Here is a 12,358-nt window from a genome sequence, read left to right as displayed (position 1 = left end):
TTTCAGGAAGAGGCAGAAAATATCAGTATGAGGAATCCCAAAGACCAGCTAGATAAGAACTAGATAAAAAAAGAGGGACGAATAATCATTTAGCCTTTTGTTTATTAAGTGCATTTCCTCTCTACGATTGTTTTGTATATGCAAAGCTAATATTACCAACATTAATTATTAATAATTTTAGGACACATGTTGCAGTTCTGAAATTGAAGCCGAGTAGTATGAAGAAGCAGTGTCCACCGCAAAGCGGTGGTGGCTGAAGATGAAGAGAAATAAGTGCAGTTTTTCATAGGTGTTTGCTTTATTTAATTTGGGTGCTTGGGCACTGGTGGGCCCAGACATGAATGAGCGGGCCAACTAATTATCAGACGCTTCCCAGTGTGGCCAGTTAGTTTCTGCCGTTCCCCCAAACGCCTATATCACTGCCGCTAGGTTTAGGAGATTAACAATGAGGAACGAGTTGCATAAATCTAGCCTGGCCTCGCATCCTGACCACTACCACCCACTGTTCCTTTAGAGCCGTAAATTCTGCTCAACATGTAAATTAGAGGTCACTCTAACGAGACTGCGTTGCCGCATCCCGACATTAAATTTCTATACACAGGGAGCTGGCTTGGCTGCATCTGCTTTGTGTGTGCAGTGCGGTGAACCGGAAACACCTCACCCTTTTCTCCTTACGTGTCATCGAAACGCGGCCTCTCGCGTGGGCCGCGATGCGGCAAGCGCCATCTGGAGGTATTGCAAGGAACGAGGAGTGGCCTCCAAAATACGCGCCGGCGCACGCAAATGGCAGACGCCGTGGCCGGTCTTTTCTAGTTTTCGCGTAGCAGAATTATGTTTTCTCGTATAGTCAAATTACCATCCCAAGGATGTTATGTCTGTAGGAGGTAAGTGAGTCGTAGTTTACAACTTTTTCACGTACTTTAGCTTGAGAAATTGAATTAGTTCAGTAGCTTCCTTCCGCTACATGAAGTGCCTGGTTACGGGTGGTTCGAAAATCATCTTCCAGAAACGCCGTCCGACGTAGGAGTTCCTGCGGCACTGGGCCGTTATCGCTATCGCGTTAATCTCCTACAAATTGATTGCCTGTGTAGTGCTCGAACGCTTTTGACCAGTTATGGGGGCCAATTGCGACAAAGGCGTGAGATTGGAAAGTATATTTAATCATGCATGAAGAGTGCGTATGCACGTGATTTTTTAGAAGGAGAGTGCAACACAAAATATAATAAATCTCAAATAAATTTAAAACACATACAGTGCACATTTTGCACATTTAGAAATGCTTATAAACTACTATACAGCGTAAATAAGTAATTTCAACCACTTGAGCGTATACGCTAAAGAGGATGAAGGCGAAAACCTGCGTGCTCACGAGGCATTCATTACATTACTTGACATTTTCATTCTAATGCGCTGTTACTTCCTGTTGTTTTCTCCCAACGAAGGTCGGGGTAAGAGTGTTTTAATTAGGCCTGTCTTCCCTAATTAACTTCGCGGTAATTAACACCAAAGTTAGGATGGATAGTTGGGGGCGTTGGTTAAGCATGATCTGAAATGAAACCGCTAAAACGACGATGGACGACGAAGGAACGCACACACACAGGGCGCCCTGTGTGTATGTGTTCCTTCTTCGTCCACCGCCGTTTTAGCACCTTCACTTCAGATCATTGACACCAGAGGACGAGGGTTCGACTCCCAATTTTGGTGCCATTGAATTTTGGGGCCATAACGCCGGATGGTCAAATTTTCGTAACACCGGACGATCACATTCGTCTCCCGTGGGCCGCCTAAGGGTTTCGCCTTAAAATACGTCAGAATTTTTTTTTTCTGTAGTTTACTTGCACAGGTACGTAATGCACTACGTGGAGCGATACGCAAATCAAAGAAGCCGCCTATGGTTTGATCACGTGACTTCTCCTTTTTAGTCAACCACGAGGAAACGCTTAAGTAATGATAACGGAAGGGTGAATCTTATAAGCCGATGCAACTTGCGGCATGCCGACGGCTGAATTGTTTGCAATGATACCATTCTTCTGAGGGCGTCGCAGAGCTCGTAGAGATCCCGAACGTTGCCGAACTCGGGCCATCCTGCATAGCACCCTAGGTTGGCAAGAGCTCTTATATATACGTTATAGTGGCTCTGGCAAAACCATTGTGTAGCGCAAATAAAATAGACACGAAAAACACAAGAGTGGACCCAACGGGCGGCATACACTCAAGAGTGATTCATTACAGAAGACCAGAAGAAAAATAGAACGCTCATGAGCACAGGTTCGCCCTGTGGTCTTGCCTTCCTAGTGTTTGTTCTATTTTCGCTGCAACGGCCTCAGCAATTCCCGCGTGTCGGTATAAATTGGAGTGAATACGGTATATCTTACTTACTTGACACTTTTACGTGGAACACGCAGGTCGCAGAATTGCCGTGCGAGTCTCGGGCTCTGTAGACGACTTGGTGAACTCCATGCCCGAACTTTGAAGGTGAGTAGTGGTTCTAAAAACATAATTCAAAGAGAAAAATTGGCACAGAGAATGCGTGTCTTTCTTTCTTTGTGATGCGTAGGTTCCCATTTAGCGGATCGACAGCAGAGCGCAGAGTGGGGATTGAGGCGTGTTCCACCACCCGACGCCGTCAGCGCCACAGAGGGCCCCATCCACGCGAGCGCAGTTTCACCGACAGCTGTTCAGGCAGCGCGACTACAACGCTGGGGCAAAATGTGCGACGAAAACTTCCGAAAAACACTTCATCGAAAGCCTGAAAATGGCTGTGCTAACGTTGAATGTTTTTCCCACGTCAAGTAAAGCACTCGATGAATACGTGAGTAAAATTATTAGTAGCCAATAATATGCCAAAATGCGCTTGAGGTGGTATTCAGTATAACTTAGACGATTGTGACCACTAAATATGTTCCAAGGTGGTCATATAGAACTGCTTGCTCGCAAGAAGTGCATATTCTTTATTTTAACACACCGACCCAAGCGTAAGTTAAACGCAGTCATATTCTTGCACAAGGAGGCCTGAATGCGGGCGCGAGCTCGCTGTACTGAAATACCTACGTAACTATCGATGAATGCACGACGAGTGGGGATGCTTAGGTGGTTCGAGAACACGCTGTGTTTTAGCCTGGCCACTGCGACCATGTCCGAGCTCAGCGGTCACTGCATAGCAACTGTGCTCCGCGAGTAGCGCAGAGGCGGTTTCCGACCAAGACATACGGCCTTGACAGAGCGTTGCCATATTTTACACATCTGGAGCCCTTCGTCCCGAATAGCCAAGAGGGCAAGTCGTGCTGCCCACCTTATTCTATAGGAATTTTTCCTCTGCTGGAAACATGAACGTAGGCGAACACTTTTCCGCCAGCCAACCAACCCGTTTTTAATTAGAGAGCTCGCTCCCTAGCTGGCTTCGTGCACAATTACCTTCGGGCATACCGGAAGGCCGTGGGGCGAGTCCCAGCAGTCGCGCAGAAACGTGTCAAAGAGCTATTATTGTCCTTTTGACAGAGCGCTGAAGGGAGCAGGGCACCAGAAGCAGGTTGGCTGACTCGATGCTAGGCATTATATACAGTGGACAACAAACGAGTTATCAGTTACCCACTCACCGCTAAGCGGGCAGAAACAGTGAAAGAAATTCCGCCTAGACTCGTACGAAGCCGTGTCGTGTTGCTGTGTGTAAGTGTCCTCGCTCTTTTTTAGGTCACGTGTATACCATCCCCTGTACTGGGTGACAAAAAAAAAATAGAAATGTCAGCATTATCAATAGATAAGTACAAGCGGTTCCGCGGGCCCAGGAGGCAGAAAATACTGCCGTGACCAGAAAAGACGACCAAAAATTACAGACGAAAATCACTTCGTATGACGAGGGCCGAAAAGTGCGCCGGTTAGTGGACCGCTGCTGCACGTCATTGTGGCACGTGGTCGAGCCTTCTTTGCTCTCCCTCCTCTCCTCTCCCTCCTCCCGCCGTTCGGGTGTCAGCAGACTGCGCTAGACAGTTGCATTTCAGTCGGGAGCAAATTTCCTTCCCTTCGTTATAATGCGAAATAATTATATGCCCCATTACGCGAAAATCCGGCGTTGTCATCGGCGGCGTGACCGAAAGACGGTACCAAATATGGCCGATGGCGCGATGAGTAAGCACACATCAGAAAATGCTTGAAATGACGTCAAATTCTACAGGCAGGTCTCTGTAAAGAAAGCAAAATCGAAAAGAAGATTAGATAAATTTCGCTCTGGGTGGGAATCGAACCCGGGCCTCCCGGATGCGATACGAGCACGCTTCCCCGATGCCAGCGTGGCTTTTTTCGTTCATTGCCTGTTTCGGGCTACTCCATGTTGACTACTCAAGGTTGACTAAAATTGTGCCTAGTGCGTGCGTCGCTGCACACGTGACGTCACTGCCTCTGTCACTGCGTCCCATGTGTCGCTTGCTCTTTGGCTTTCACCGGTACTGTGTCTACTGTGATGCACTCTCAACGACAAATCCTGAGTGCATAAAATGAGGTGTGCCTAGTCCCTTCGTCATTGCACACGTCAGGTCGCTGCCTCCCGCGCGTCAGTTGCTCTTAGGCTTTCATCGGTGCTGCGTCTACTGCGAAGCACTCTGAAGCGTCTACCTCAGCTGCAGCTGTGAAACGTGGTCGCCAACGGTAGCACTCCTCAGAAGACGAAGCAAGGGAACGCAACAGAAGACGACGTAGTCACTTCAGATCTACAGTCAGGCATAAAAAAAAAATTAAGCGTTCTGCAGCGAATGTTTCCAGCTTGCGACCAACTTATGCGCCAACATACACACCGATTCAGCAGAAACAACTTTAATGCATGTCGAAAACATCAATCGAAAACATTTCACCTAAGCGATTAAAATGCTTTCGCATTCCCACACATGAGCAGTCTTAAGTGCCTCTGCTGAATAGGTATTTAATTATTTTTTACTTATCTCTTCGTTAAATAAACAGTCAATTATTGCGTCGTAGAGGAACATGCAAATGTAAATAGCGCACCGCGTCTATGCGTAGCTGGTTGGAATTGTCCACAAAGAGTGGTTTCTCCCACGTGACCGTCACTTCGTTCTCACTCGTCTCGAGACTCTGGTCTTCTGGGCAGTTGATGACATGGGGCGCCTCGTCATCTGCGAGGAGCATGCAGTAAATAGATAGATGAATAAATAAATAAATAAATAAGCTTCCGCCCAACAGTGTACGTTGGTGAAGGAAGGGAAGACGGCTAAAAATCTGCACAGGCTGCAGCTTGACAAAGCAATGTCCATCCGAGCACCAATGCCAACAGGGATAACGTGTAAAATGAGAATACGCACAAAAATTTGCTACTCATCAATCATATCCCGCTCCGCGTCCGCTCTTTCATCTTTCATCCACGAAAATAAAAACGCCGACGTTCGCCGCAGGGACGGGTGCCTAGACCTGCGCGCTAAAAAACTGTCTGAAATTAAAAATTCTGGGGTGTTACGTGCTAATACCACGATCCGATGATGGGCACGCCGTAGTGAAGTACTATGGTATTACTCTGATCGCCTGGCTAGGCTTCCTCAACGTGCACCCAATGTACAGTACACGGGCGTTCTTGCATTTTGCCCCTAAAGAAATGCGGCCGCCGCGGTCAGGAGGTAATCCGTGACCTGCTTAGCAGCACAACGTCATAGCCCCTAAGCAACCACGGCGGGTAAACTTGGATTATTAAAGAACATCCCGCCTTGCGAAACTGGTGTTTAACCTCAGTAATGTGTCAGTGAGATACATTTTCCTTGACTGTCCCTGCAGTGTCGGGTTCTTAGCGGCGAGCTTGGATTTTTTAACCTGCTCTAAAGTGTATACCTTCACATTTTATTGCGATAGCAATTACATGTACAGTTCAGACAATTTACGGCCATCGTCGTGATGTTCTGTATCACGACGTCAACATCGCGTCAACATCGCGGCCGCGGTACCGCATATGCTATAGGTGAGAGCGAAAGCTTGCGAGGTTGAGCAGAGAAGGATGGCGGCTTGATGCAGCGGTGTCTTCTCGCGCTGACAAGGGAGGAAGGCGGGGACCGCGTGCACTGTCTTCTCGCGCGCGCAAGGAAGGGGGAGGGCACATGTGCGCACTCCAGTAGGGGGGGGGGGGGCAGGGGCAGGTCAGTCTCATCTTCTACTCCCGCTGCGGTGGCTGAGTGCAGCCTTGCACGTCCTATCTTGGAGGCGATCTACGCAGGCCTCGAAGGCCATATTGTCGCGCGCCTACTACGCGTTGAAGCGATACGTAGCGCAAATTGTAATTCGCTCGCCGCTGCTGCCACTCTTCATCACGCCAGGTTTCTGACAGGGAGTGTCTGGGGTATATATAATCGAGTGAGATGTGTTGATGTTTGGCTGATCGCGCGTGACAGCGGGCGTGTTGATTTAGTTTCTAAGAGAATGTTTAGAGCAATTCATGCAGCTGATATAAAACGACCAATCTCACTTGGTATAGCTGTCTAATAATTGGCTATCGCAATCATCGCTTCGCCTGTCTGGCGAAACTGTGACTTTTTAGTGCGATAGCAATTATAAGGACAGCCAGGCGCATTTGTGCCGCCGCCGTGATGTTCCGTATAAAATCCAAGCGCGACAACATCGTCGCCGCTCGCCGTATGCAGTGTGCGCGAGCGAAAGCTTGCGAGGGTCAGCTGACGATTGCGGCTCAATCTCGTGCGCTCAAAGCAGGAAAGCGGGGAGGAAGCGCGCCGTCTTCCGTCGCACGCGAGGCACCGGGAAGAGGTTAGGGCCGTTCTACTTCGGTGGCTCCTATATTCGGCGCAGCAGCGCGGGTGCTGTAAGAGTTGGGGTCGGGCGTTTATAAAGGAGTAGCTGGCCCATGCCGTCAAACACCTCATCCACACCGAGGAGAGGAACAGATTGTCATCGCGAACGATGAGTACTGGGTTTACTTCCAATATCTGCATGAGGAATAGATAACGTTGCCTCTGAACAGTCCAGCGAGACTGAATCGAAGCACCCCTGAGGAGCCTAAACAGTCCGCTTAAATCCCCTTGTACTGCCTATATCCCTAGACCAAGGAAATGTGCGGCCGCACCTTCCTCCAACCAGTGCGTCCAAAGTCGCCGAACGCTCCGCCATGAAAGCGAGTGTGTGCACAATCACTCCGACGCCTTTGTTCGCCGAACAGAATCGGAGAAATACCCCTAGGCGCACCCGGTTCGTTGGCCCACAGAAAGGAGGGGACGCTCGTATACGGGAGAATTCATGCTTGACTCAATTGTGTCTTGACTGCTGGCTTGGCCCAGCAATTAGCTGGTGTGTCTGCCGATCGGCTTTGGCGGCTAGCAGCGGCTGTAAGGAGGCGGCGTAGAACTACTTTTTCCTGGAGTTTCTTGGTCCCACTGTCGGGCTCGGCGGCAGAGTGGCATCCGTCAACCGCGTAGTCGTCAGACGTGTCTCACCGTGGTGTCGCCGCTGGTATGTCCGGTGAGACGTATTGTTAGCTTCACAAAGCTGAATGGTCGCAGAAAAGCAGGAGAGGCTCGAAGGACGCTGCCCCCGCTGGCAGATTGTAGCAACGCCTTATCTCGAAAGCGATCTGCAATGTGGACGAAGTACGCGGTCGCGCAGGCCTCATCTTCAAAGAGATCTGCGATGTGTACAGTGTGGGTGGCTTCTTATACGCTGTCCTTTTGACGCTTAGTACGCGCTGAAGCGAGACGCAGCATGAATGTCAATTCGCTCATTGCTGCTGCCGTGCTTCCCCACGCCAACGTTTCTACAGCGAGTGTCCGCGGTTGTCGAGTGATATGTGTTCATTCATGTCTACTTATGCGCGGATGACACCATAGTTGTTAATTTAGTTAGTAAGCGAATGTTTACAAGTTTATACAACCGATAATATTACTATCCTTACATCGTGTAGCTGTCTACTAATTTGCTATCGCAATCGATGCTTCGCCTTTCGGGCGAAACAGCGACGTCCCTTCTTGCTTACGGAATTTTCGGCTGGACTTCTCAGGGTGTCCCGGCGGCGCTACAACGTTGTACAAGATAAAAAAAAATAAAATTATGGGGTTTTACGTGCCAAACCCACTTCCTGATTATGAGGCACGCCGTAGTGGAGGACTCCGGAAATTTCGACCACCTGGGGTTCTTTAACGTGCACCTAAACCTAAGTACACGGGTGTTTTGGCATTTCGCCCCCAACGAAATGCGGCCGCCGTGGCCGGGATTCGATCCCGCGACCTCGTGCTCAGCAGCCTAACACCATGGGGACTGAGCAACCACGGCGGGTATTGTACAAGGTAGGATACATTGCAAGTATAATCTGGAATGCAGTCAGGCTTCGTTATCCATATCTGGTGCCGTAACAAAGTTTGGTTACGGCCTTATCTGACCTCTGCAGCGCTGCCGCAGAACACCACTCAACAATGCCGAGTGAACAGTGACCTTTTCCGGTAAACTAAGCTTGTCGCAGCCCCAGTACGGGGCACTTACCGTGTATGGTGATTGTGAAGGTGCAGTTGGCCTGTAACCGCGCGCGGTCGACCACCCTGAAGGCGATGCGATGCACGCCCAAGGGGAACCGGTGGGGCGACACGTAGTCGGCGGGCACCTGTTGCAGCACCAGTTTGTCGCCGCCGTCATTGTCATTGTACCGCGGTTGTGCCCACGAAACCTTGGCGGAATCCCTCCGTTGTTCCGCTGCCATGACGATGTCTTTGGGACACGAGATCTTGGGTTTCTCTACGTCTGGAACACAACATGTTCAATTGCCTCGTAGATCACGTGTTAGGCCATGGATCGGAGCGAACTCCAATTTTTTCATTCATGTAGACATAAAACGGCTGAATGCTCTCATTATACAACCGCTTTAGTGATCCTAACTAATGACGTACACTGCCAAAGCGCAAGCAAAAGAAGGGACGACACGAACGTTCTGTCCTTTCGCGCTGTCGATCATGATCCGATCACCCAGTCTGGTCTCAGCTAAACTGGCTGCACTTCAGAGAGACAGCAATACTGCTAAAATTCGACTGCTACAATCGGATTTTTACTCGAGGGCGAAAATGATGAAAAAGTGGGTAAATCCTAAACGAATAATTCGATGGCAATGTTTTCAGGTCAGTACCTGCTGCCCGTAAACCCATATCGCAATTCTGAAACACTCTATCCGTTGGATCATTTAAATCGGACAAGTAAGAACTGTTGGTTTAGAGAAAACAATTATAATGTTGGCGCGAGTTTTTCAAAAGTGTGACTACTTGAGAGCGCTGTGCAGGAAATGAACATTGCACGTGTTACGCGATACAAACGATGCATTCTACAGTTAGGGAGTCGCAAAATTGAGACTGCATTTTGAATTTCGAGTGTTTTGGTGTTTTGGTTATTGAATAATATTGGAAAAAAAAGGAATCATGACCAAAATAAGGATGCTCCTAACAGTGGGTTGATTATAACTTGTTTATTTTTTAAATGCAACATGCTTTATCAGAACTTGTGTAATGGATTCCGAACAATAGAACTGCTCGTTTTTCACGTATTGGTGGCGAGTACTTACGGAGTCGCCATCTGTCGGAAGCGCCACCCTTGCGCAGTATGAGGTAACACGCGGCGCGCTATTCATAGGTCTCGCTTACGTCGCTCAATAAAACACCACGCGGCAGCCCTCCTTGACATTTATGTAAGTATGTAAGTACTCTCAAAACGACGGAAGTTTTTGACTGTCGATATAATAATCTTGGACAAACTGAAAGCAAAGAATCGTTTACAGACGCTATCTCATTACCGATTACGTACAGTGAACGCCACTGCGCGCGGTCGCCGTGATGGAGTATCCAGAACCGGCTTCTTGCGTGAAAGGTAAGCAAACGCTGAGAGTAAACTATGTGAAATATGTTCTTATAGTGGGCTGTCTCTACAAACAAATGGGGCATAACAGGATGGAGCCTCAACGCAGCGATCGCACGGGTTCGCAGCGACCGACTGCGCGTCTTCATGCATGTCCGCGCACAATGTTTCGCTCTCGCTGTGAGCGCGTTCTCGCACCGTGCCGGGGGCTTTACGCCACAACAAATGAGTATATGACAGTACACTAGCAACCATTGTTGCGTGCACGCTATCAGAACTGTTCAAAAATAATTTCGTTATAGAGACTTCGACGTCTACGGCGACTCTAATGTGCTGTCGCGACGATTCAATCTTTTTTTTGTCTTCTAATTTTTGGACATTTCAATATTATTTCTCAAGTTGCGTCGCACTATATGTTAATCGGGCTTCTCAGCGTACGACTTCCCTCTGCTTCTTTTTTGTAATCCATTGCATGAATTCATAACACAAACATGACCATATGCCATATGCCTTTCTTAATGTGCGTCGCGGTAAGATCTTACCGCTCCCTTTCCGTTCCAGTGAATTTGCCAGTGTCTAGCAGCAACAAGTTCATAGACCAAACTATCGTGAGATTAGCTGGGCAGTGGGTGCGGGCGAGCGTCTCAGTGCGCGTTTTCTGCTACTCACCGAACATCGCAGTCCCGGCGCCATAGCAGAAATGTTTCTCGCGTCTGTGCTTGCTGCCGATGTAGCCGATGGCTGTCTGCCGGTTCTAACTTTCGCTAGCCAAGCTTCACGCAGCTCCTTGTCCTGCGGCTACGTATGAATAAGGCTGTCATCGCGCTCCGTTGCGTACGTCCGGCACTGCGGCACCGTGCAGTAGCCTCGCATGCTGCACGCATCTAAAGGCAGCCACTACCTATTATAGTACTTTCAAATGTTGTAGAGCAGACACCCAAGGCGGCAAAGCCTCCCCACTTAATCAGAACCGCGGCGCAGGTGCGACTTTAAACTTTCATTTTCAGCTCGCTTCGGCGCTTCCGAAGCAGCCGACGCGGCCGCTGTGTCCACGTGATCCCTCATGTCATGTCTACCTTGAAGGTGCCCCTGACAGCCGCGCTGAGCGCGACCTTGCGTGCGTTGCACTCTGCCACTGCATTTATGCCTGCGTGGGAAACGGGACGAGTGCAAGAGGTCCGGAAGGAGGCCTCGCTCATACTAATATCGAAACCCGGTAAACCACTTGCGGCGGAGAACATGCGACCAATATGGCTAACCTCGTGCATGGACAAGGGGGCGGAACATGCCATACATAACCGAGCATCGCGGCACATAGAGAGAGAGGGCCTGTTCCCACATAACATGGTGGGCTTCAGACCAGGCCTCTCCACACAGGACGTAATGTTACTACTGAAGAAGCATATAATTGACGGCATGACCACAGACCAGGTGCAGCGGTGATCGAAACCCGGTAAACCACTTGCGGCGGAGAACATGCGACCAATACGGCTAACCTCGTGCATGGACAAGGGGGCGGAAGATGTCATGCATAACCGAGCATCGCGGCACATAGAGAGAGAGGCCCTGTTGCCACATAACATGGTGGGCTTAAGACCAGGCCTCTCCACACAGGACGTAATGTTATTACTGAGGAAGCATATAATTGACGGCATGACCAGAAACCAGGTGCAGCGGTGGCGCAGAGATAGAGCATCCGCCTCGCGTGCAAGAGGACCGTGGTTCGAATCCCAGGGCCACGCAATTTTCCACCAGATTAAAAAAAATCCACGGGTTGATAAAATTGCATAAGCAGGCCTGGTGTGCGGCCTGATCCCGGTGACCAGAACCGGTAACGCACGCCCTGACCAGAGCAGGATTGGCCACCCTGGTGCAGCACTTGGCCACAACCTCCTATATGAATACAACAATCTAACCGCGGCTCTCAGTCTCCAGCAGCTGCGAAGCAACTGAACACGGCGTCGTTCAGACCTGTGACGCAGCAGAGGATGCTAAGAATCTGTGTATCCGGACAGGCCGCCATGGGAATCTGAACCTGACAACGTTTAACGCTAGAACACTCTCTAGTGAGGACAGTCTAGCAGTGCTATTGGAGGAATAAGCGAGCATTAAATAGGATATAATAGGGCTCAGTTAGGTCAGGAGGACAAATGAAGCATGTACAGTGCTAAAAAGCGGGCACATCCTGTGCTACCGGGGCTTAGCGGAAAGACTAGAACGTGAAAATTAAAACCACTGCAGCTATCATCACGGACAAAGTTTATTTCGACATTTCTCAATAGTCTCTACAACTTGTACATTCAAGATTTTGCGTTTATATCAGGGCTTTAAAAGCTGAGGAATTATTTATCATTAATTAATTACCTAAGCTTGAAGTAAAATACATTGAATTGCTAAAGAGGGTAGTTAACAATACCAAGTTGGTTTCATTCATGTAACTTACACGATGATTTTCTTGTTGGCCCAATTTAGCTGAAACGCCCTGTATAAAGATTCGCGCTGACGGAGAGTGCCGGCTTAAATATGCCCGTGC

The 12,358-nt window shown here is 49.1% G+C and overlaps 1 protein-coding gene across 3 annotated transcripts in view; it reads right to left on the bottom strand.

Annotated features, from left to right (window-relative positions):
* LOC139057174 (sushi, von Willebrand factor type A, EGF and pentraxin domain-containing protein 1-like) overlaps positions 1-12,358 on the bottom strand; it is a 239,123-nt gene that overhangs the window by 32,555 nt on the left and 194,210 nt on the right. For all 3 annotated transcript variants that reach the window (XM_070534969.1, XM_070534970.1, XM_070534971.1), the window contains 3 exons: positions 8,473-8,727; positions 4,996-5,123; positions 2,380-2,488 (listed from right to left, as the gene is read on the bottom strand). In XM_070534969.1, coding sequence (XP_070391070.1) covers positions 2,380-2,488; positions 4,996-5,123; positions 8,473-8,727 — 492 coding nt within the window. The remainder of the gene's footprint in view (positions 1-2,379; positions 2,489-4,995; positions 5,124-8,472; positions 8,728-12,358) is intronic.

This window comes from Dermacentor albipictus, chromosome 3 (assembly GCF_038994185.2).
Source record: "Dermacentor albipictus isolate Rhodes 1998 colony chromosome 3, USDA_Dalb.pri_finalv2, whole genome shotgun sequence".
In the NCBI taxonomy this organism is placed as follows: Eukaryota; Metazoa; Arthropoda; class Arachnida; order Ixodida; family Ixodidae; genus Dermacentor; species Dermacentor albipictus.
Note: the sequence above shows the minus strand (reverse complement) of the source record. Positions and strands in the feature narration are given on the sequence as shown.